The sequence below is a fragment of the Bombina bombina genome, chromosome 8, assembly GCF_027579735.1.
Source record: "Bombina bombina isolate aBomBom1 chromosome 8, aBomBom1.pri, whole genome shotgun sequence".
Lineage (NCBI taxonomy): Eukaryota > Metazoa > Chordata > Amphibia > Anura > Bombinatoridae > Bombina > Bombina bombina.
In genome coordinates, this window is record NC_069506.1 from 265,875,521 (window position 1) to 265,903,026 (window position 27,506).

The 27,506-nt window shown below is 41.0% G+C and overlaps 1 protein-coding gene across 1 annotated transcript in view; it reads right to left on the minus strand.

The window, feature by feature from the left end:
• The window catches only part of LOC128638183 (transmembrane protease serine 13-like), a 145,850-nt gene extending 118,645 nt beyond the window's left edge, over positions 1-27,205 (minus strand). Inside the window, exon 1 of the mRNA XM_053690047.1 lies at positions 27,104-27,205. Within this exon, the coding sequence (XP_053546022.1) occupies positions 27,104-27,118 (15 nt within the window). The 5' untranslated portion in view covers positions 27,119-27,205. The remainder of the gene's footprint in view (positions 1-27,103) is intronic.
• Positions 27,206-27,506: the final 301 nt, after the last annotated feature.

Here is a 27,506-nt window from a genome sequence, read left to right on the forward strand (position 1 = left end):
AAATTTTGCCAAGTATACTGCAAGTAGACAGGTAATCTCCTTCAGAACTTATCTGCCTGCAGCTTGATAAATGTTTGTGTTAGACATGCTATTATTAGTCTATGTGTAATGGTTGAAAAGAAAAAGGGGTCATCCTGTCTCCAGGTATCTTTGTTTTATTTATTGTCGCCATTTTTTGATTAATTATGCAGAGCCACCACTGATTTGCTATGTTATGCAGAGCCACCACTTTGTATGTTATGTCATACAGAAATCATTATCAGACTAATAGTCAAAAGTTTGATGTGATATCAGAAATCTATTTTCCTGTATCATAGATAAAATAGTTATATTTAGCTGCTTAACACATAACTAAAAGATTTTGTTAAGAATCAGTAATGGCAGGGTATATTATTTCTACTTTGCGTCCAAATGTGTCTTCCCCTCTGTAGTCAAAAATCCTAGGATTTCCCAAATGTATCTATGTAATACAGATACCAAAGTTAGCTTAATGCAACATATTGTTTATGTTTGATGGGTTTTACCCTGTGGTTGGTATAATGACTTTAAACCATGTCAATGTAAGTGTATGAATTCCATTGTTAAGCACTTTTTTGTTACCCTTTACACACACACACACACACACACACACACGTGCATGCTCTCACACACACACAAATCATGAGCACTAATCAAAACACACATAAAAATCATGAGTACTAATTAAATAACGTGTGCACACACACAAATCATGACCAATATCAAATCAAGGACGCACACAGATGCACACAAATCATGACCACTAATCAAATCACACGTGAGCACACACAAATCATGACCACTAATCAAATCAAGTGCATACTCACAAAGACACGCACAAAGACAAACACAAAGCATGACCACTAATTAAATAACACGTGAACACACACAAATCATGAGCCTTAATCAAATCAAGTGCACATGCACACAGACGCACACATATCATGACCACTAATCAAATCAAGTGCATACGCACACAAACACAAAGCATGACCACTAATCAAATCAAGTGCACACAGACAAAACACAAAGTATGACCACTAATCAAATCAAGTGAACACGGACAAAACACAAAGCATGACCACTAATCAAATCAAGTGCACACACACAGACAAAACACAAAGCATGACCACTAATCAAATCAAGTGCACACAGACAAAACACAAAGCATGACCACTAATCAAATCAAGTGCACACAGACAAAACACAAAGCATGACCACTAATCAAATCAAGTGCACACAGACAAAACACAAAGCATGACCACTAATCAAATCAAGTGCACACAGACAAAACACAAAGCATGACCACTAATCAAATCAAGTGCACACAGACAAAACACAAAGTATGGCCACTAATCAAATCAAGTGAACACGGACAAAACACAAAGCATGACCACTAATCAAATCAAGTGCACACACACAGACAAAACACAAAGCATGACCACTAATCAAATCAAGTGCACACAGACAAAACACAAAGCATGACCACTAATCAAATCAAGTGCACACAGACAAAACACAAAGTATGACCACTAATCAAATCAAGTGAACACGGACAAAACACAATGCATGACCACTAATTAAATCAAGTGCACACGCACACAGACAAAACACAAAGCATGACAACTAATCAAATCAAGTGCACATAGACAAAACACAAAACATGACCACTAATCAAATCAAGTGCACATGCACACAGACAAAACACAAAGCATGACCACTAATCAAATCAAGTGTACACAAACCTTAACCATGCGTATAAACACAAATATGAAGTTTTCTGGGAATGCGGAAAAGCAGTATTAAGGGAAGAGACAACCTATCTGTGTAAGATAAAAAAAAAATAAACAGCAGGAGGAACAGCTTTCTAACTCAGTCAAGAATAGGTTTAACACATATTTAGCACATCCAAATAAAGTTTACTGGGATAAATATATAAACTTAAAGACACAGAGAGATTTATCTTTTAAACAAAATATGATACAAGAAGATGTCCGTATTAGAGCACTGTATGGAGGTTTTAGAGGAAGGTCCACTAAGTATCTAGCTCATATAACAAAAGTAAGAACAAAGAATAATATAGCGGCAATTAAGCAAGGATCAAACAGATAAACCACTAATAATGAGATTCACAAGACTTTTGTAAAGTTTTTTTAAAAATTTATACACAGCTGGCATAGTCAACCAAGAGGCAAAAAACAAATTCTGGGATAAAGTTACTCTCCCAAGATTATCACAAGAGACAATTGAGACTATCAACAGCCCAATCACATTAAAAGAAATGGAGGAGGGAATAAAAGCCCTTAAATTAAACAAAGCTCCGGGCCCTGATAGGTTACCTGCAGAATTCTATCAAATATTAATAGAACAAATTTCCCCAGTTTTACATGTTTTATATAACAATTATTTTTAACAATATAATAACTGCTCGACTGGTTTTGCCGCATTCAACATCTCACTTATTCTCAATAAAGACAAAGATCCAGAAAATCCTGCTTCATATCGTCCAATATCTTTGCTTAATATAGACTATAAGTTATTTACTTCCATAATAGCTAATCGCTTAAAACCATACATATCTGATATTATACATGAAAATCAAACCAGCTTTATTCCAGGGAGAAATCCCTTTAAAAACATACAAAAAACAGTGTTGATAATAGAATATATTCAAGATAAGGTAAAAAATAGGACCCAAAGTGGGATGTTGGATGCAGCAATCTTTTCAGTTGATGCTGAAAAAAGCTTTTGATTTATCAGTTGGGACCATCTACTCACAACACTGGATAAATCTAAGGTTAAAGACAACATTATAAATTTAATAGGAGTCTTATACATTAACAATTGACTATGTCAGCTGTCATAGTCAATGAGACCACGTCAGTAAATTTTAAACAACAAAGAGGTACTCGTCAGGGATGTCCCTTATCTCCGATACTGTTCAATCTATCAATAGAACCTTTTGCAATTCTTCTACAAGCTTTTTTGCCTGGTATATGCATCGGGGGCCAAAAAATGGTGCTTTTACCATATGCCGATGATTTATTGATATACTTAAGTGATATAGAAAAAACGCTACCATTATTGCAAAATAAGATACAGTTATTTGGTGTTATATCAGGTTATACTATCAATTATGGGAAATCAGAATTGCTTTGGCTAAATAAATCCTCTGCCCTTAAATATGACAATATTTAAAAATATAATAAAGGCTTGGCAGCTTCTCTGTCTCAGAGTTAGTGTCAACCCTTTTTGTACGGAATTACTTGGTATTAGTGGTAATCCTGAATTCTACCAGGTATATAAACAATCAGTATTCCATCAATGGAAAAATAAAGGTCTGAGATATATCCGACAATTATTGTCAGAGGATTTGACAGTTAATTCATTCATAAATATAGCCAGGAGCTACGACCTGCCAAAAAAAACGACCTCTTTGCTTTCCTGCAGGTTCGTCATTATATTAATAATTTACAAACAAAATATAAACCTAATTGGTCTCTGGGGACTCTAGATAGTATAATTAAACTATATAAAAGTGGCAAGACGTCAACCTCAATAGTTCACAACACGATCAATTCCTTCCAGAATGAAGAGTACTTGATGACCATAAAAGATAAGTGTTGGACTATAGAGGAAATAAAACAATCCTTTAAAATCAGTAATAAATCTTGGGTCCCTACTAACTGGAGAGAATCACATCTGAAATTGATTAGGAAAACATATATAACTAATGCTAATTTAAATAGATGGTACAGAACTAAACAAACATGTCCCAAATGTAACGCAGAACACGCAGATATTATTCATTATTTTTGGTTCTGTCCAAAGATTGCCCAGTTATGGTCTCAAATTAATTACTGGTTAAAGAGGAAGCTTTTAGTAGAGTTTGATATTTAAATTTTTCACATCTTTTTTCTAGTAAAATATTCAGAAAAACACAAAGAAAACGACCTAATCAATACGATTATTTTCATAAATAGAAGTCTAATCCTCAAAGACTGGATAGCAGCTAAGACTCCCAAAAAATGCACTAATTAAACAATGCATGTCTGAGCAGTATGTGTTACCGGACCTCTCTAATCTACAATTAGGGAAATACTTTAATAAATGGAAAAATCTAATTTTTTCATTACCTGAGAATCACCAGACCCAATTGGTATTTCCATTTAGGAACACATAATACATTTTAATTAGTGTAATAGCGGGCCAGTTTCCTCAAAGCTGGGCTGGAATCTAACTTGCCTTAACTCTCTTGTCACTTTTTTTTTCTCCCTATACTTTACCGCTCCCCTTTATGTAGATATCAATTTAATGGCTTCAAGACTTATGTATGAATAGACAATGCTTACATAGAGTAATAAGTTTTGGTAAAATGTTTCACTTTATCATGATCCGGTATGCATCTGTTTTTGTTCTGTTTTCATTTATCCAATACTGATTAGAATGTACACATGAATATTATTTGCTCTGTTGTATTACCTTAAAAAAGTTTAAAAATTAATAAATAAATCAAATCAAGTGCACATAGACAAAACACAAAGCATGACCACTAATCAAATCAAGTGAACACGCACACAGACAAAACACAAAGCATGACCACTAATCAAATCAAGTGCACATGCACACAGACAAAACACAAAGAGCATGGCCACTAATCAAATCAAGTGCATACAGACAAAACACAAAGCATAACCACTAATCAAATCAAGTGCATATGCTCACAAACACAAAGCATAACCACTAATCAAATCAAGTGCACATGCACACAGACAAACACAAAGCATGACCACTAATCAAATCAAGTGCACATGCACACAGACAAAACACAAAGCATGACCACTAATCAAATCAAGTGCACACGCACACAGACAAACACAAAGCATGACCACTAATCAAATCAAGTGATCACATACAAAACACAAAGCATGACCACTAATCAAATCAAGTGCACATGCACACAGACAAACACAAAGCATGACCACTAATCAAATCAAGTGCACATGCACACAGACAAAACACAAAGAGCATGCCCACTAATCAAATCAAGTGCATACAGACAAAACACAAAGCATGACCACTAATAAAATCAAGTGCACATGCACACAGACAAACACAAAGCATGACCACTAATCAAATCAAGTGATCACATACCAAACACAAAGCATGACCACTAATCAAATCAAGTGCACACGCACACAGACAAAACACAAAGCGCATGACCACTAATCAAATCAAGTGCATACAGACAAAACACAAATCATGACCACTAATCAAATCAAGTGCACATGCACACAGACAAGCACAAAGCATGACCACTAATCAAATCAAGTGCATACATACAAAACACAAAGCATGACCACTAATCAAATCAAGTGCACACAGACAAAACACAAAGCATGACCACTAATCAAATCAAGTGCACACAGAAAAACACAAAGCATGACCACTAATCAAATCTTATTTTTACACATGTAAACATAAAGTGTGTATGAGTGTTGTAGTGCACATCAAAAGCCAGAGTTAAAAAATAAAGTTAATCATTTCCAGAAAGATAACAATATGATTTAAGGTTTTGCAATGTGTTTCTGCGGATTTGTACAAACAGGTGCCTAGATCTGGATGATATCAAATACAAACAATGGAAAAAAAAAGAGAGAGGAAAAAGACAAATTTCTTTTTAGTTCAAGAATGCCGGACTAATAGAAATAATGTATTATTATTACTGTTGAAATTATCCTTTTATTATATCTGTACAGTGGGGAATTACATGAATCAAAACACTTGGCTTTTTTTTTTTTTTTACAAAGGTCATTAAACACTTAGGCCTACATTTGGAGTTTGGCGGTAGCCGTGAAAACCAGCGTTAGAGGCTCCTAACGCTGGTTTTAGGCTACCGCCGGTATTTAGAGTCAGTCAGGAAAGGGTCTAACGCTCATTTTTCCGCCGCGACTTTTCCATACCGCAGATACCCTTACGTCAATTGCGTATCCTATCTTTTCAATGGGATCTTTCTAACTCCGGTATTTAGAGTCGTGTCTGAAGTGAGCGTTAGAATTCTAACGACAAAACTCCAGCCGCAGAAAAAAAGTCAGTAGTTAAGAGCTTTCTGGGCTAACGCCGGTTCATAAAGCTCTTAACTACTGTGCTCTAAAGTACACTAACACCCATAAACTACCTATGTACCCCTAAACCGAGGTCCCCCCACATCGCCGCCACTCGATTCAATTTTTTTAACCCCTAATCTGCCGACCACCACCTACGTTATACTTATGTACCCCTAATCTGCTGCCCCTAACACCGCCGACCCCTATATTATATTTATTAACCCCTAACCTGCCCCCCACAACGTCGCCGCCACCTACCTACACTTATTAACCCCTAATCTGCCGACCGCAAAGAGCCGCCACCTACATTATAGCTATGTACCCCTAATCTGCTGCCCCTAACACCGCTGACCCCTATATTATATTTATTAACCCCTAATCTGCCCCCCTCAACGTCGCCTCCACCTGCCTACACTTATTAACCCCTAATCCGCCTCACTCCCGCCTCAATAGCCCTATAATAAATAGTATTAACCCCTAATCTGCCCTCCCTAACATCGCCGACACCTAACTTCAATTATTAACCCCTAATCTGCCGACCGAATCTCGCCGCTATTCTAATAAATGTATTAACCCCTAAAGCTAAGTCTAACCCTAACACTAACACCCCCCTAAGTTAAATATAATTTAAATCTAACGAAATAAATTAACTCTTATTAAAGAAATTATTCCTATTTAAAACTAAATACTTACCTGTAAAATAAACCCTAATATAGCTACAATATAAATTATAATTATATTATAGCTATTTTAGGATTAATATTTATTTTACAGGTAACTTTGTATTTATTTTAACCAGGTACAATAGCTATTAAATAGTTAAGAACTATTTAATAGCTACCTAGTTAAAATAATTACAAAATTACCTGTAAAATAAACCCTAACCTAAGTTACAATTAAACCTAACACTACACTATCAATAAATTAATTAAATAAAATACCTACAATTAAACCTAACACTACACTATCAATAAATTCATTAAATACAATATCTACAAATAAATACAATGAAATAAACTAACTAAAGTACAAAAAATAAAAAAGAACTAAGTTACAAAAAATAAAAAATATTTACAAACATAAGAAAAATATTACAACAATTTTAAACTAATTACACCTACTCTAAGCCCCCTAATAAAATAACAAAGACCCCCCAAATAAAAAATGCCCTACCCTATTCTAAATTACAAAAGTTCAAAGCTCTTTTACCTTACCAGCCCTGAACAGGGCCCTTTGTGGGGCATGCCCCAAGAAATTCAGCTCTTTTTCCTGTAAAAAAACACATACAATACCCCCCCCCAACATTACAACCCACCACCCACATACCCCTAATCTAACCCAAACCCCCCTTAAATAAACCTAACACTAAGCCCCTGAAGATCTTCCTACCTTGTCTTCACCTCACCGGGTATCACACCGATCCGTCCTGGCTCCGATATCTTCATCTAAGCCCAAGCGGGGGCTAGACATCCATCATCCGACGGCTGAAGAAGTCCAGAAGAGGCTCCAAAGTCTTAATCCTATCCGGGAAGAAGAGTAGATCCGGACCGGCAACCATCTTCTTCCAAGCGGCATCTTCTATCTTCATCCGATGAGGACCGGCTCCATCTTGAAGACCTCCACCGCGGACCCATCTTCTTCCGACGACGACTTCCCGACGAATGACGGTTCCTTTAAGGGACGTCATCCAAGATGGCGTCCCTCGAATTCCGATTGGCTGATAGGATTCTATCAGCCAATCGGAATTAAGGTAGGAAAATTCTGATTGGCTGATGGAATCAGCCAATCAGAATCAAGTTCAATCCGATTGGCTGATCCGATCAGCCAATCAGATTGAGCTTGCATTCTATTGGCTGATCGGAACAGCCAATAGAATGCGAGCTCAATCTGATTGGCTGATCGAATCAGCCAATCGGATTGAACTTGATTCTGATTGGCTGATTCCATCAGCCAATCAGAATTTTCCTACCTTAATTCCGATTGGCTGATAGAATCCCATCAGCCAATCGGAATTCGAGGGACGCCATCTTGGATGACGTCCCTTAAAGGAACCGTCATTCATCGGGAAGTCGTCGTCGGAAGAAGATGGGTCCGCGGTGGAGGTCTTCAAGATGGAGCCGGTCCTCATCGGATGAAGATAGAAGATGCCGCTTGGAAGAAGATGGTTGCCGGTCCGGATCTACTCTTCTTCCCGGATAGGATGAAGACTTTGGAGCCTCTTCTGGACTTCTTCAGCCGTCGGATGATGGATGTCTAGCCCCCGCTTGGGCTTAGATGAAGATATCGGAGCCAGGACGGATCGGTGTGATACCCGGTGAGGTGAAGACAAGGTAGGAAGATCTTCAGGGGCTTAGTGTTAGGTTTATTTAAGGGGGGTTTGGGTTAGATTAGGGGTATGTGGGTGGTGGGTTGTAATGTTGGGGGGGTTATTGTATGTGTTTTTTTACAGGAAAAAGAGCTGAATTTCTTGGGGCATGCCCCACAAAGGGCCCTGTTCAGGGCTGGTAAGGTAAAAGAGCTTTGAACTTTTGTAATTTAGAATAGGGTAGGGCATTTTTTATTTTGGGGGGCTTTCTTATTTTATTAGGGGGCTTAGAGTAGGTGTAATTAGTTTAAAATTGTTGTAATATTTTTCTTATGTTTGTAAATATTTTTTTATTTTTTGTAACTTAGTTCTTTTTTATTTTTTGTACTTTAGTTAGTTTAATTGTAGTTATTTGTAGGTATTGTATTTAATTAATTTATTGATAGTGTAGTGTTAGGTTTAATTGTAACTTAGGTTAGGATTTATTTTACAGGTAATTTTGTAATTATTTTAACTATTTTAGCTATTAAATAGTTCTTAACTATTTAATAGCTATTGTACCTGGTTAAAATAAATACAAAGTTACCTGTAAAATAAATATTAATCCTAAAATAGCTATAATATAAATATAATTTATATTGTAGCTATATTAGGATTTATTTTACAGGTAAGTATTTAGCTTTAAATAGGAATAATTTATTTAATAAGAGTTAATTTATTTCATTAGATTTAAATTATATTTAACTTAGGGGGGTGTTAGTGTTAGGGTTAGACTTAGCTTTAGGGGTTAATAAATTTATTAGAATAGCGGTGAGCTCCAGTCGGCAGATTAGGGGTTAATGTTTGAAGTTAGGTGTCGGCGATGTTAGGGAGGGCAGATTAGGGGTTAATACTATTTATTATAGGGTTAGTGAGGCGGATTAGGGGTTAATAACTTTATTATAATAGCGGTGCGGTCCGGTCGGCAGATTAGGGGTTAATAAGTGTAGGCAGGTGGAGGCGACGTTGTGGGGGGCAGATTAGGGGTTAATAAATATAATATAGGGGTCGGCGGTGTTAGGGGCAGCAGATTAGGGGTACATAGGGATAATGTAAGTAGTGGCGGTTTACGGAGCGGCAGATTAGGGGTTAAAAAAAATATGCAGGGGTCAGCGATAGCGGGGCGGCAGATTAGGGGTTAATAAGTGTAAGGTTAGGGGTGTTTAGACTCGGGGTACATGTTAGAGTGTTAGGTGCAGACGTAGGAAGAGTTTCCCCATAGCAAACAATGGGGCTGCGTTAGGAGCTGAACGCGGCTTTTTTGCAGGTGTTAGGTTTTTTTTCAGCTCAAACAGCCCCATTGTTTTCTATGGGGGAATCGTGCACGAGCACATTTTTTAAGCTGGCCGCTTCCGTAAGCAACTCTGGTATCGAGAGTTGAAGTTGCGTTAAATATGCTATACGCTCCTTTTTTGGAGCCTAACGCAGCCATTCTGTGAACTCTCAATACCAGAGTTATTTTAAAGGTGCGGCCAGAAAAAAGCCAGCGTTAGCTACGCGGGTCGTTACCGACAAAACTCTAAATCTAGCCGTAAATATTTTAATTTAAAGGGACAATAAACTTATTTTATATTAACACAATTGTATTCCAATTAAAATAACATATCAACCTAGTCTACATTTTTTAAAATGTACATCTTGTTTGCAGCAATTGCTATTTAAAGCTAAACTCCACCTACCACTTGCCTCATTTTGAGGAGCCAATCTGGGTTTGAGACTGCAGCTAACAAGGCTAACAACAGCCATATTGTTTTGCACTTCTTATTGATTAAAGACATGTAACAGAGTTAATTGTGTATCATGGTTAGCCTTGAGAAGTCAGCAGGATGTATTTTCCAACTCTGGGAATCATAAAATCTACAATTGTCAAACACAAATTACACAAAAAGGGGGGTAAGTAAATAATAGAAATAAATTGCAAAGTTTCATTACTACACATAACTTTCCAATTTACTTTTATTACCAATTTTGGTTTGTTCTCTTGGTATTTTTTGTTGAAATTTAAACAGAGGTTCATATGCTAATCTCTTAGTCCTTGAAGGCCGCCTCTTATCTGAATTCATTTTGACAGTTTTTCACCACTAGAGGGCGTTAGTTCATGTCTGTCATATAGATAACACTGGGCTCTCGCACGTGGAGTTACCTAGGAGTCAGCACTGATTGGCTCAAATGCAAGTCTGTCAAAAGAAGTGAAATAAGGGGACAGTTTGAAGAGGCTGCAAAACTAGGGAAGGGGTAATAAAGAGATTGTCTATCTTTTAAAACAATAAAAATTTGAGATGTTTACTAAAACCTCTGGGATATGAATTCCAATAAAAACTGCAGCCCCGGGCACCCCTCTGAGGAAGCACGTTGTGAAACATGGGGCTGGACAGATAGCTCAGCATGCTAAGGCACTGTGGCTGAGCTCTGTAGCAACCCATGGGTTGCAGGTTAGATCCCCGGCGAGGTCCACTCAGACTTTCATCCTTCCGAGGTTGATAAAATGAGCAGCGCCTTGAGACCCTTACGGGTGAATAGCCGCGCTTTACAAGTACCCTATAAAAATAAAAAATAAATCCTTATTTCTAACTTTCTCACTATTTGTATAACTTCAAAGAATTTAAATGCATGATAATAGCTTAAAACTAAATTTATTCAGTAACTGTGGATTTAACTGGGAAAGAACTATGGGGAGTGGGAATTTTATCCTTGTATTAAGCTTAGTAAAAAGTACTATATATTGTAAAGAGGTTTAATCCTACTCATTTATTTTGGAATCAAATAAGCAGCTTTCCCCATTAGGGTTTCTCCAAAGAGAGATACATTTCTATTCCTATAGTTACAAGTGAAACATATTGCAATATTTGTTTATAGCAATAGATTCATGTGACAGTTCCATAGTGAAGTGTTTTCAAATATCAGCAGCTAATAACAAAGGTTGCATTTTAAGTTTTACTATATTTGGGCTAATAATAGTGATATGTAATTTTGTGCTAATTTTCATTCTTTGTTATACCTACTTTTAGGTTAAATGTCTATACCAAAAATATCATGGCGTTTACTGTCCCTTTAAAAGGTCCAATTATGTCTAGTTAAAGTGAAGGTCAATTTGTATGAATTAGTGCCCGGTTTTTAATAAACCTATTAAAAACAAGGGCACTTTAATTCATCAAAATTGACATTTCACTCCTTTTCTTCAAAAACTTACCTTTTAATCCTGACAGCCGCTGCAGCGCTTCCTCCAACCGTCACAAGCCCTCTTCGCAGGTCCAAAATGACGAATACGGCTTCCTCCAATCACAGCGTTGCATCAGACCATGATCCCCCCAGGCGAGGAAATCCGTGATTGTAGAAAGCAGGATTCGTCATTTCTGACGTAAGAAGAAGCTTCCGATGGCCGGGGGAATTGCTGGAGCAGCTTTCAGGATTAAAAAGTAAGTTTTTGAAGAAAAGGAGTGAAATGTCAATTTTGATGAATTAAAGTGCCCTTGTTTTTAATATGTTTATTACAAGCCGGGCACTAATTCATCCAAATTGACCTTCACTTTAAAAACTTACAACTTTAAAATCTTACAACATTACAACTTTGTAATGCTTGTTTCTTTAGTTCCATTTTCGTGTAATTCAAGACTTACATTTGTGAGCTTTTGAATTCATGTTAAAATTAATAGTGGAGCCTTCAGACTGCCAATATTCCCTGCAGCCATTCTTGCTCATTTTAGTTACTCATTTATAACTGTCCTTAATTGGCTTTATCAAAGATGGAAACCTAGATAGAACATACAAATTTTAAACAACCTTCCATTTTACTTTTAATTATACTCAAAGTAGGAGGTAGGAGAGATAAGTAATAAAATGTTCCTTTTCAATTGTTTTCTCTATGAGCCTGATATTCAAAACCTCACCACTCAAGCGAGATATTCTAATTAGTCTTGTCAGTATGGCGAGACCCTTAAAAAAAATTTGGAAACACAAATGTTACCTCGAGATATGTTTATTCTGCTATGTAGTGTTCTTTATGTGAAACAGAGACTCCTACATTACAATATAAGGTCTAAAAAAAAATCCCAAAGATTTTGTGTGTTTTCTCTCCATGTTTGTGAGGTTTTGAATATCAGGCCCTAAGTATTGTGCTTTAAGAAAACGACAAAGAAAAGTATGTGTGTGTGTTCACAATGAACACAGGAAAGATGCGCTGACTTAAAAGTAGATATGCTGGAAACAAATATTTATTGGAAAGTCCAAGTATCAGTGACAGAATAATGAGGTCACAGTCTGTCACTGATACTTGGACTTTCCAATAAATATTTGTTTCCAGCATATCTACTTTTGAGTCAGCGCATCTTTCCTTTGTTCATTGTGTTCAACACAGCGGTTGGGTTTACTGCTTCCTGGATCAGCTGCTCACTTTTGCCGTATCCACTTTGGTTCCTGGGCTTGCTCTCCGCCCCCTTACGCCTCACTAACCACAGTGTGCCTAGCTACGTCACAGGTGACGCAATGAGAAGCACGCCTTCACCACAGCCGGATCTCTTCGCACGCCAAGGAGGACACACAAGCTGGAACCCCCCGGAAGGGTCTCATCGCCAGTCCGAGGTGAAGTACAGCAGTGTGCCCAAGCAGGGCCGTCTTCAATATTGACTGGACCCTGGGCAAACATTTTCTTGCCCCCCCCCCCCATGCAATTTCGCTCTCCACCACAATATCCCAAAAAACAACTAAATCAATTTATTTTTATTTATATTTTTTTAAATTATTAGCCCAGCAGTGGATCATCCACTGCTGGGCTAATCATTAAAAAAAATTGCAATATGGGAAACTAGACCTAAGCAGTACTAATAAGTAAATAAATATATACATTCCTCCACTCTGGATTAATTTAATATGCTTTTGAATGTGATTCTGGTGTGAGGTTAGCTGGTTAAAGAGATTTAGGGCAGCCAACAGGAGCAAAGCAAGGTAAAGACTGAGGCGGAAGCATGGAGGTGCAGACAGATATAAGTTTACTGACTGGAACAGTAGAACTACTATGGGAAGCTGTAAAATCTGAAACAGAGAGAAATAAAAACTATAAAAATAAACCTTACCTTAATGTGTGAAGTATCAGCATGACACTATACATAAGCCACAGCAGCACATGTCACTACTTTGCTAGGAACAAGTTCCCTCTCATCCTGCACTAGACAATGCTGCATGGGGGAGGGGCATGTGTACACTCACTTATTCTTCCCACTGACACCTTTCTACAAAGCACTGTTTTCCTAACAAACTTCAATTAGTTGATCTTAGAGCCACAGCAGAAAGAGCAGGGCTAAGGTGACCATCAGACTGGATGCAGTCTGTCCAAGGCTGCATGGATACAGACGAGTCACACAACCTCAAGACTGAAGAGAGCAGTGTGTGCAGATGCACAGATGCTCAAATCCTCACGTGGCTGCCACTCCAGCTTTCTGCTGCATGCGCCTATAGTGAGCCCTACCCAGAAACAATCCCCACCACCAGAGCAGTTACCTGGTAACAGTGGTAACCGCATCAGGACCTTTTCTGATGCAGTGGGATTGACTGGATGCCTAGTTAGGGCTTAGCATCCAGTGCTGCACAGTGCACATGGCACTAGCTTGGAATGTCACATGACATCGGAACGGTCTGGCACAGTTTCTCACAAATAAATATAAGCAGAGAACTTTTGACTGTGACAATATTAGGACTGACTGTGTGAGTGTCCCATGTCACATGACATCAGCAGTCTGGCATGAACTAAAAAAAAAATTTTTTTTTTTTTTAGGACTCTTGGGCCCCTCAACAAAGACTGGGCCCAGGGCAGCTGCCCCTTTTGCCCTGTGTTAAAGATGGTCCTGTGCCCAGGCACCCCACCAGACCAGTGGAGAGTAAGAGATGACGGATGATCTGTGACTACAGTGACTTTTGTATTTGTATTTGTCACCTCTGACACCTAGGCTGAGCGGAGTGTACTGACACTTTGGGAACCGCCTACAGTGGATTAATAGAACTGTTTTGTCCTTTCAGACACGGACTGCATTGGGACCATATCCCCCTCAGTTTGTATTTCTCATATATACCTCTCTAGAGAACCCAGGGGACCTATTTCCTGAACACTTTTGTTATCTGTGATTTTTATGTGTGTGTGTTTGCAGAAAGTGATAAAATAAGAAGATCTTATTTCCCTGCAAGCTCCATCCATTTTTATGGGTTGTGACTTTAAAGAACAAAACCAGCTTTTTAATGAACAAAAATAAACCTGAATACACAATTTCTCATAGATATTATGCTTTGCATGTGTATACTTAAAGTGATAGTAAAGCCTAGCAGTTGTGAAACCATTGGAACAAATAAAGGGGAATTTCAGTCATGACATATAAAATACTTCATGCTGAAAGTTCCTTTATTTGTCTGACATATTCAATGCACTGAGCTTCTCAGGCATCCCACGGCAGAATGCTATTTTGCTGGGAGGTGATCCTAACCAATAGTGTGCTAGCTATCTGGCATGGTACCTTCTGGCCTGCACGGCTATTGGCTAAGCGGTGGAAACATCACCTCACAACACAACAGCGTTCTGCCGTGGGCTGCCTGCTTCCTGCATTTTCTTGGCACAGAGCAAGGATAGATTGCATAATATGAACACAATGAAATAATGTTATAATTAAATCTGTCCCCCTGCACAGGCAGCAAAAGTTCCAGCCCCTCCACACACACACACACACTCACTCATACACCATGACATGTATACACAGCACAAACAGTAACAGTGCCAGCCTCCCCCTCACACACTGATACACCATGACATGTATACACAGCACAGGTACAGCACAGACAGCAGCAGTGCCAGCCTCACCCTCACACACTGATACACCATGACATGTATACACAGCACAGGTTCAGCACAGACAGACAGCAGTGCCAGCCTTCCCCTCACACACTGGTACACCATGACATGTATACACAGCACAGGTACAGCACAGACAGCAGCAGTGCCAGCCTCCCACTCACACACTGATACAACATGACATATATACATAGCACATGTACAGCACACACAGCAGCAGTGCCAGCCTCCCTCTCACACACTGATACACCATGACATGTATACACAGCACAGGTACAGCACAGACAGCAGCAGTGCCAGCCTCCCCCTCACACACCAATACACCATGACATGTATACACAGCACAGGTACAGCACAGACAGCAGCAGTGCCAGCCTCCCCCTCACACACTGATACACCATGACATGTATACACAGCACAGGTACAGCACACACAGCAGCAGTGCCAGTCTCCCTCTCACACACTGATACACCATGACATGTATACACAGCACAGGTACAGCACAGACAGCAGCAGTGCCAGCCTCCCCCTCACACACTGATACACCATGACATGTTACACAGCACAGGTACAGCTTAGACAGCAGCAGTGCCAGTCTCCCCCTCACACACTGATACACCATGACATGTTACACAGCACAGGTACAGCTTAGACAGCAGCAGTGCCAGTCTCCCCCTCACACACTGATACACCATGACATGTTACACAGCACAGGTACAGCTTAGACAGCAGCAGTGCCAGTCTCCCCCTCACACACTGATACACCATGACATGTATATACAGCACAGGTACAGCACAGACAGCAGCAGTGCCAGTCTCCCCCTCACACACTGATACACCATGACATGTATACACAGCACAGGTACAGCACAGACAGCAGCAGTGCCAGCCTCCCCCTCACACACTGATACACCATGACATGTATACACAGCACAGGTACAGCACACACAGCAGCAGTGCCAGCCTCCCTCTCACACACTGATACACCATGACGTATACACAGCACAGGTACAGCACAGACAGCAGCAGTGCCAGCCTCCCTCTCACACACTGATACACCATGACATGTATACACAGCACAGGTACAGCACAGACAGCAGCAGTGCCAGCCTCCCTCTCACACACTGATACACCATGACATGTATACACAGCACAGGTACAGTACAGACAGCAGCAGTGCCAGCCTCCCCCTCACACACTAATACACCATCCCATGTATACACAGCACAGGTACAGCACAGACAGCAGCAGTGCCAGCCTCCCCCTCACACACTGATACACCATGACATGTATACACAGCACAGGTACAGCATAGACAGCAGCAATGCCAGCCTCCCCCTCACAAACTGATACACCATGACATGTATACACAGCACAGGTACAGCACAGACAGCAGCAGTACCAGCCTCCCTCTCACACACTGATACACCATGACATGTATATACAGCACAGGTACAGCACAGACAGCAGCAGTACCAGCCTCCCTCTCACTCACTGATACATCATGACATGTATACACAGCACAGGTACAGCACAGACAGCAGTAGTGCCAGCCTCCCTCTCACACACTGATACACCATGACATGTATACACAGCACAGGTACAGCACAGACGGCAGCAGTGCCAGCCTCTCTCTCACACACTGATACACCATGACATGTATACACAGCACAGGTACAGCACAGACAGCAGCAGTACCAGCCTCCCTCTCACACACTGATACACCATGACATGTATATACAGCACAGGTACAGCACACACAGCAGCAGTGCCAGTCTCCCTCTCACACACTGATACACCATGACATGTATACACAGCACAGGTACAGCACAGAAAGACAGCAGTGCCAGCCTCCCCCTCACACACTGATACACCATGACATGTATACACAGCACAGGTACAGCACAGACAGCAGCAGTGCCAGCCTCCCTTTCACACACTGATACACCATGACATGTATACACAGCACAGGTACAGCACAGACAGCAGCAGTGCCAGCCTCCCTCTCACATACTGATACACCATGACATGTATACACAGCACAGTACACACAGCAGCAGTGCCAGCCTCCCTCTCACACACTGATACACCATGACATGTATACACAGCACAGGTACAGCACAGACAGACAGCAGTGCCAGCCTTCCCCTCACACACTGGTACACCATGACATGTATACACAGCACAGGTACAGCACAGACAGCAGCAGTGCCAGCCTCCCACTCACACACTGATACAACATGACATATATACATAGCACATGTACAGCACACACAGCAGCAGTGCCAGCCTCCCTCTCACACACTGATACACCATGACATGTATACACAGCACAGGTACAGCACAGACAGCAGCAGTGCCAGCCTCCCCCTCACACACCAATACACCATGACATGTATACACAGCACAGGTACAGCACAGACAGCAGCAGTGCCAGCCTCCCCCTCACACACTGATACACCATGACATGTATACACAGCACAGGTACAGCACACACAGCAGCAGTGCCAGTCTCCCTCTCACACACTGATACACCATGACATGTATACACAGCACAGGTACAGCACAGACAGCAGCAGTGCCAGCCTCCCCCTCACACACTGATACACCATGACATGTTACACAGCACAGGTACAGCTTAGACAGCAGCAGTGCCAGTCTCCCCCTCACACACTGATACACCATGACATGTATATACAGCACAGGTACAGCACAGACAGCAGCAGTGCCAGTCTCCCCCTCACACACTGATACACCATGACATGTATACACAGCACAGGTACAGCACAGACAGCAGCAGTGCCAGCCTCCCCCTCACACACTGATACACCATGACATGTATACACAGCACAGGTACAGCACACACAGCAGCAGTGCCAGCCTCCCTCTCACACACTGATACACCATGACGTATACACAGCACAGGTACAGCACAGACAGCAGCAGTACCAGCCTCCCTCTCACACACTGATACACCATGACATGTATACACAGCACAGGTACAGCACAGACAGCAGCAGTGCCAGCCTCCCTCTCACACACTAATACACCATCCCATGTATACACAGCACAGGTACAGCACAGGTACAGCACAGACAGCAGCAGTGCCAGCCTCCCCCTCACACACTGATACACCATGACATGTATACACAGCACAGGTACAGCATAGACAGCAGCAATGCCAGCCTCCCCCTCACAAACTGATACACCATGACATGTATACACAGCACAGGTACAGCACAGACAGCAGCAGTACCAGCCTCCCTCTCACACACTGATACACCATGACATGTATATACAGCACAGGTACAGCACAGACAGCAGCAGTACCAGCCTCCCTCTCACTCACTGATACATCATGACATGTATACACAGCACAGGTACAGCACAGACAGCAGTAGTGCCAGCCTCCCTCTCACACACTGATACACCATGACATGTATACACAGCACAGGTACAGCACAGACGGCAGCAGTGCCAGCCTCCCTCTCACACACTGATACACCATGACATGTATACACAGCACAGGTACAGCACAGACAGCAGCAGTACCAGCCTCCCTCTCACACACTGATACACCATGACATGTATATACAGCACAGGTACAGCACACACAGCAGCAGTGCCAGTCTCCCTCTCACACACTGATACACCATGACATGTATACACAGCACAGGTACAGCACAGAAAGACAGCAGTGCCAGCCTCCCCCTCACACACTGATACACCATGACATGTATACACAGCACAGGTACAGCACAGACAGCAGCAGTGCCAGCCTCCCTTTCACACACTGATACACCATGACATGTATACACAGCACAGGTACAGCACAGACAGCAGCAGTGCCAGCCTCCCTCTCACATACTGATACACCATGACATGTATACACAGCACAGTACACACAGCAGCAGTGCCAGCCTCCCTCTCACACACTGATACACCATGACATGTATACACAGCACAGGTACAGCACAGACAGCAGCAGTGCCAGCCTCACCCTCACACTCTGATACACCATGACATGTATACACAGCACAGGTACAGCACAGACAGCAGCAGTGCCAGCCTCCCCCTCACACACTGATACACCATGACATGTATACACAGCACAGACAACAGCAGTGCCAGCCTCCCCCTCACACACTGATACACCATGACATGTATACACAGCACAGGTACAGCACAGACAGCAGCAGTGCCAGCCTCCCCCTCACACACTGATACACCATGACATGTATACACAGCACAGGTACAGCACAGACAGCAGCAGTGCCAGCCTCCCTCTCACACTCTGATACACCATGACATGTATACACAGCACAGACAGCAGCAGTGCCAGCCTCCCCCTCACACACTGATACACCATGACATGTATACACAGCACAGGTACAGCACAGACAGCAGCAGTGCCAGCCTCCCCCTCACACACTGATACACCATGACATGTATACACAGCACAGGTACAGCACAGACAGCAGCAGTGCCAGCCTCCCCCTCACACACTGATACACCATGACATGTATACACAGCACAGACAGCAGCAGTGCCAGCCTCCCCCTCACACATTGATACACCATGACATGTATACACAGAACAGGTACAGCACATACAGCAGCAGTGCCAGCCTCCCTCTCACACACTGATACACCATGACATGTATACACAGCACAGACAGCAGCAGTGCCAGCCTCCCCCTCACACACTGATACACCATGACATGTATACACAGCACAGGTACAGCACACACAGCAGCAGTGCCAGCCTCCCCCTCACACACTGATACACCATGACATGTATACACAGCACAGGTACAGCACAGACAGCAGTAGTGCCAGCCTCCCCCTCACACACTGATACACCATGACATGTATACACAGCACAGACAAAAGCAGTGTGAGCCTTACCTTTGCACACAGATACTGATTACCATTGTATTGCAAAATATCTGCACACAAAGTAATGTTCTATGAGCAAAATATTGATATGTTATACTCGTTTGACAGTGATACACCATGACATGTATACACAGCACAGGTACAGCACACACAGCATCAGTGCCAGCCTCCCCCTCACACACTAATACACCATCCCATGTATACACAGCACAGGTACAGCACAGACAGCAGCAGTGCCAGCCTCCCCCTCACAAACTGATACACCATGACATGTATACACAGCACAGGTACAGCACAGACAGCGGCAGTACCAGCCTCCCTCTCACACACTGATACACCATGACATGTATATACAGCACAGGTACAGCACAGACAGCAGCAGTACCAGCCTCCCTCTCACTCACTGATACATCATGACATGTATACACAGCACAGGTACAGCACAGACAGCAGCAGTACCAGCCTCCCTCTCACACACTGATACACCATGACATGTATATACAGCACAGGTACAGCACACACAGCAGCAGTGCCAGTCTCCCTCTCACACACTGATACACCATGACATGTATACACAGCACAGGTACAGCACAGACAGCAGCAGTGCCAGCCTCCCTTTCACACACTGATACACCATGACATGTATACACAGCACAGGTACAGCACAGACAGCAGCAGTGCCAGCCTCCCTCTCACATACTGATACACCATGACATGTATACACAGCACAGTACACACAGCAGCAGTGCCAGCCTCCCTCTCACACACTGATACACCATGACATGTATACACAGCACAGGTACAGCACAGACAGCAGCAGTGCCAGCCTCACCCTCACACTCTGATACACCATGACATGTATACACAGCACAGGTACAGCACAGACAGCAGCAGTGCCAGCCTCCCCCTCACACACTGATACACCATGACATGTATACACAGCACAGACAACAGCAGTGCCAGCCTCCCCCTCACACACTGATACACCATGACATGTATACACAGCACAGGTACAGCACAGACAGCAGCAGTGCCAGCCTCCCCCTCACACACTGATACACCATGACATGTATACACAGCACAGGTACAGCACAGACAGCAGCAGTGCCAGCCTCCCTCTCACACTCTGATACACCATGACATGTATACACAGCACAGGTACAGCACACACAGCAGCAGTGCCAGCCTCCCTCTCACACACTGATACACCATGACATGTATAAACAGCACAGGTACAGCACAGACAGCAGCAGTGCCAGCCTCCCCCTCACACACTGATACACCATGACATGTATACACAGAACAGGTACAGCACATACAGCAGCAGTGCCAGCCTCTCTCTCACACACTGATACACCATGACATGTATACACAGCACAGACAGCAGCAGTGCCAGCCTCCCCCTCACACACTGATACACCATGACATGTATACACAGAACAGGTACAGCACATACAGCAGCAGTGCCAGCCTCCCTCTCACACACTGATACACCATGACATGTATACACAGCACAGACAGCAGCAGTGCCAGCCTCCCCCTCACACACTGATACACCATGACATGTATACACAGCACAGGTACAGCACACACAGCAGCAGTGCCAGCCTCCCCCTCACACACTGATACACCATGACATGTATACACAGCACAGGTACAGCACAGACAGCAGCAGTGCCAGCCTCCCCCTCACACACTGATACACCATGACATGTATACACAGCACAGGTACAGCACAGACAGCAGCAGTGCCAGCCTCCCCCTCACACACTGATACACCATGACATGTATACACAGCACAGACAGAAGCAGTGCGAGCCTTACCTTTGCACACAGATACTGATTACCACTGTATTGCAAAATATCTGCACACAAAGTAATGTTCTATGAGCAAAATATTGATATGTTATACTCGTTTGACAGTCCAGGGACATCACATTTCTTAAGTAATTTGAGTATTGTTGATTTTATCTCCTTTGCTGTGGCCAATCAGGGACAAATTAGCTCCTATACAGATCAAGCAATTATTAATAAGCAGGTTTTAAAGTCAGCATTTTGAATCCTGCTTCAGACTTTCTGGGAGCAGTTAAAAAAAGTACAACTTTTTGAACTAAAATTACAAGGAAGGCAGACAACATTAATACTGAAAGTAAAGTGCAACATTTTCCCTATGTATTATATATAATTCAACATTTGCTGCAAATTAAATTTTGAGTTGTGCCTTTAAATGAACTCTTATCAATACTGCATGTGATCTCCCAGCAGCCCTATCTATTTATAGATCCCTGTGATACATAATACCATTAGTTGGGGAGTACTTGATACTGATAAGGTGCAGGGCTGGCATAAGTAAGGTCAGACAGGGCTGGGCATATGGCGATTCCTGTGGCAGGGTTTTGTGAGCATGCTTCACCACCATCATTATATTAGGCTGTGCTTTCTGGGTTTGTTTGGGCTTCTTTACCCAGTAATTTGAGATTTTGATAATGTGATTGATGATTGTTGAATGTGAGGAAGTCAGTGTTAAAGTGCAATATCATTAAGGAATATAGCATTGGTTATTTTGCACATGTAAGTGACGCATCAGTCATAAATAGTTGCATGAATCCATCAGTAATTTTATTGATGAGGTCATCTGTGCTGTTCCGTGTAGTCATCACTCATTCTAGACCTAATTAGTTATGTGATATAGGTTTTTATCTGTGATAGTATCAGAAATAGGGAAAATATGTTTGGCATTAAAGACTCTAAATGTGAACGATTGATACTATGATATGATCTATGAGCCAGCTAAGCTAGGGAGGCTAGCTTGGGTAATGGCTGGCCAGCCCAGTTAGAATAGTGCACTGGTTTTCAAACCTGTTCTCAGGCCTCCATAACAGGCCAGATTTCCATAATTACCTTGGATGAGAGCGGTAAAATAACCATGTTTACTAATCAGCTGATTATTTTACCTGTGCTCTAGTTGAGATATCCTCAAAATCTAGCCTGTTAGGGAGGTCTGAGGTCAGGTTTTAAAACCAGTGGAATAGTGTAAAGCTAGCTATCTAGGCGAGGAGCCAGCCAGGTGAATACTATGTAGCCATTTAAGTTAGACATTTATTTTGGAGGAAAAGTATCATACCCATATTATCTGACGGTGCTATAAAAAAATAATATATACACACGTACACACTAGGTGCGAAGCTGCACTTTTTAGAAATAATAATGTACAGAATACACTATCTTTGGGTTGATGCTCTGGCAAAATCTTTTTTTTATTTCTCTGGTAAGGAAAAGTAATATGTAAAGCACTTATGATCAATTTACCTTGGAGATCAGATGACACTCGTAAGGTTATTAAATGCTTCATGGGAAGTGTTTATGTCTTCTTTCAAATGGAGACTCAAGTGAATATTCTCAACACTTGGCAGAGCATAATGTATTGTCTACCGCATGCATTTACTCTAAAGTTGTTGCACTTAGGGCTAGATTTATTAAGCCCTTACGGCAGCAAGTTCTCACATGAACTTGCTCGCCGTGATATAACAAGCAGCGGTCACCAGACCGCTGCTTCCCTAAACTCTTCACCACCTCCAAACTGGTCGAAATTCAATCTCCTCGGTCGAGTCCGACCGAGGAGATTGATAGCTCATGCCCGCGCGTGATTGGTTGTGCGCGGGCAGTGGGCGGGATTGCAATGTTAATTACCTACGGGTAATTTTGCCCCGCCACAGGCGAGCTGAGGCGTACAGGGGCGCGTATACGTGCCCCTGTACGTCTCAACTATGATAAATCTAGCCCTTAGAAAACAATTTTATACTTTTTCCCAGCCCGGTCTCTATGTCGTGAGGTCGGCAGTTTTGGAAGGACAATGGCACATTTTTCACACTATCCCCATGTTGTACTCTACAACAAGTGTCTAGTTGCTTAAATGTGATTTTTACATTAACTATGTGATATCAGATGATTCACATTACCTATTTATTTGAAAATAGCAACTTTATTTATGTGACACAGAGATGTGCGGATTTTAGTTTTGCTATAAACTTGTATCTAATTGGTTATGGGGTTTTTTCCCTTAGCTTTGTAATAACTACAGGGTCATGTGACCACTGGGAAGAAGTGGTTCTTTTTTTCCACCGTGGTTCTCCACTAGGAATGTGCGAAATTCCTTATTTAGATATTAGTTTGTCAAACGACTTCCAATAAGTTCGTGGGTAGCAGCATTTGGCTATTTTCTTTGCGGTATATATTGGTGTTAAAGTACAACATACAAAGGTCTGGATTTGCACTTTAACATTAATATATACGGCACCTAAAATAGCCAAATGCCGCTACCAGCAGCCATATTTTGAATTATTTTGCCAAACAAATATCTGAATAACAAATTTTGCACATACCGATTTGCCCTCTCCCTTTGAAGAAAATGAGGGACCAAGAAATCAAACAAATGTAACTGAGAAAACTGACTAACTATACAGTAGTTACAGGAAAAAAACCACAACTTTATTTTACAATTTGTTACAAACAATTAATCTTCGTTCACATAGTCTAGCTTAATCCATTCACAATGTTCTGTGTGAATTCTATTTCTCATTTAAGGCACAATGTTAGTAAAGACATTAAACTGTCAGATACTTTAAATAAGATTACAATATTAAATGTTTAAAATGAATATTTTACAGGGAAGGGAGAAAAAGGTGTTCTAAGAGCAGGTAAATAAGAGAGCCTGTGAAAATGTAAAAGAAATGCTTAGACAAATAAGGGAAATTCCTGAAAATAAGGGAAGGTTAGCAACCCTAGTTTCAGGACAACCTAGTTCATATTTGTATCCTTCTGCCCCTTCCCTTGTGGACCATTGGAAGAGAGAAGCCATGCAGGTCAATAAGGCGACAACCAGACACATAAACAGAAAATGAGTAGTCAGAATGAGAATTAAGTGACCAGTCTACTGATGAAGCAATAGGCTAATTGCAGCAGAAGGCTTATGGTTCGCCAACTTGCTACTGATGAGTCAGATAGGAGGGATTTATAAACGTATGAACACAAATTTAATAAAAATTTGCTTAAAGTACATACACCAATAAGTCCAATTTAAACACATAAGTCTAAAAATTTAATAAAATGTTATGATTTCCTAAATAAAGGGTAAGTCCACAAACACTAGATCATCTGTCTTTAATTTATAACCCCTGCACTGCCACAGGCACCTAGAGCAAAGATGATTACCCCATACACAAGCAATTATCTCCTGCTCTGTAATGAGCATCGTGTACAAGGAAATAACAATGTATAAAGGGATTGCTTAATAATCACAAATTATTTTTGTTTATCGTAAATGTGGAAATTGCAACATTAATGCAAATAGTGCTATAATAATAAAGCATATATATAAATAAATATACAAACTCATTGTAATAGACTTTTGTTTAAAAGAAAGTCACACAGTGATATAGAGAATTATTACATAAATGGATTGGTCTTAGAACAAGAGTCATTATTAGAAGCTTCGTTGTTAAATTCATAGCAGACCCCCTGAAGAGTCATTATTTCAGGATATTATATTAAAGAGACATTGTATTATAAAATTAGTTTGACCCTTAATCTGTTCCAAATGACTTGTTACACTTACTGCAGAGTATTAAATGTATGGGAAATTGTTCTTCATGTTTATTTGTAATAGCGGTTTTTGCTTATTAAATTCACCATCTGTCCTACAGAACATGCCCATAACAAAGTAAAGCAGACTTGATACTGTTAGGTACTGAATTGCAAACAATGACTTTTCTACAGAAAAAAAAAATTGTCATTCTTATTTTACAACGGGCAAAATTAGCTATTTCAAATAACAAATAAAGGTAAATGAGCCTGTTGCAAAAAAATGCACCCCAGCAGGTAAACATTTTAAAGTACCATGTCCCTTTAAAAAACAACAACAACAACAACCACCTGCATACATGGTATATAAGGAGAACCATTTATAGCAAGGAAAGGTACATCTTTTATCTCACATATACAATATTTAGAGGTGTCACCATTCTTGATAAAAATATGGCATACTGTGTCAATTAACATTCATTTGCATAATTCAATACAATCTAAATAAAAAACTAAAAAGGTGCCATTAGTATCCACAGACATTTACCTGGGGGTGAGGATAAAATAATAATAATACTGTTAATACCAAAAACATTTTTATATGAGTACAATTCCAGAATAATTATTTAATATTACATTACACAGACTTTGACATTTCACCCCATAATGCCCTGTAGTCCTATATTTTTTCATTAATATCGACAATGAACCTTAAATATACCAACTGGGTTTCAAGTCTGCATACAGTAGTACCATACACATGAAGTATTTATAGGGAGAGATTGTAGATAGGCAAGAAATACAAAATATACATCTGTCTTAGGAGGTTTAGGAGTAAGGGAACTGTGAGAATCTACTACAGAGTGGGTACACATAGTAAGAGTGGGTACACATAGTAGCGGTGACAAATACTAGTGGAACTTAACTGTTATATAACAACAATTTTCTGCAAATGTAAACAATTTTCTGCAAAGGTATTTCACATAAATTCTGAGACTGAGATAGTGATAAAGTATGTTTTTTATATTTTTTTCTACAAAGCTCTCAAGTAAACTCTATAGAGATTTGTATAGATAAATTCTGTGCTAAGCTTTTCATCTGGAATCTTATTTAACATTACATTTGTGAGCTTGAGTTTCAGGATAAAATCACATGCAGGAGCGATGGCTTGTTGCAATTAGACAGACTAGACAAGTTAGTTTACTTCTTAATCCTGTATGAAATCTCTCTGCTACCTGACAGGGGTTTCACAGGTCAGCCATTATCTACCCCTTGTCTCAGAACTGAATTCAAAGTAAAGTTGTAGTTTGTACAGTGCTGTACTCACCGGAGGAAGGTCCATGAAAAATAATGAAGTCTCAGCAATACAAAGGAAGAATCATTTTGCGTACTGGAGAGAGGTATCAGAGTGTGGAACCATCAGGTAAAGCCACACCTACCTCCTTCTCAGGTGAAATCTCTCCTCCCACTCAGGTAGCATTTCTTGATCCTCCTCTCTCAGCTAATATATCTCTCTGCTATTTGGCAAGTCTGGGTTTTCAGATTTGGTACAGAAACTACTCAGATGCCCTCAAGCTTTTTCTCTCCATTTGTGCCCAGTTTTATTGCCGCTTTAAGAAGGGACACATGAAAAATACATATGTCAGGGTATAAGAACCCTGACATATGTGTCCCTTCTTAAAGCGGCAATATGGTCAGCCTACCCATAAGCAGCTTTTTACTTTTCATAA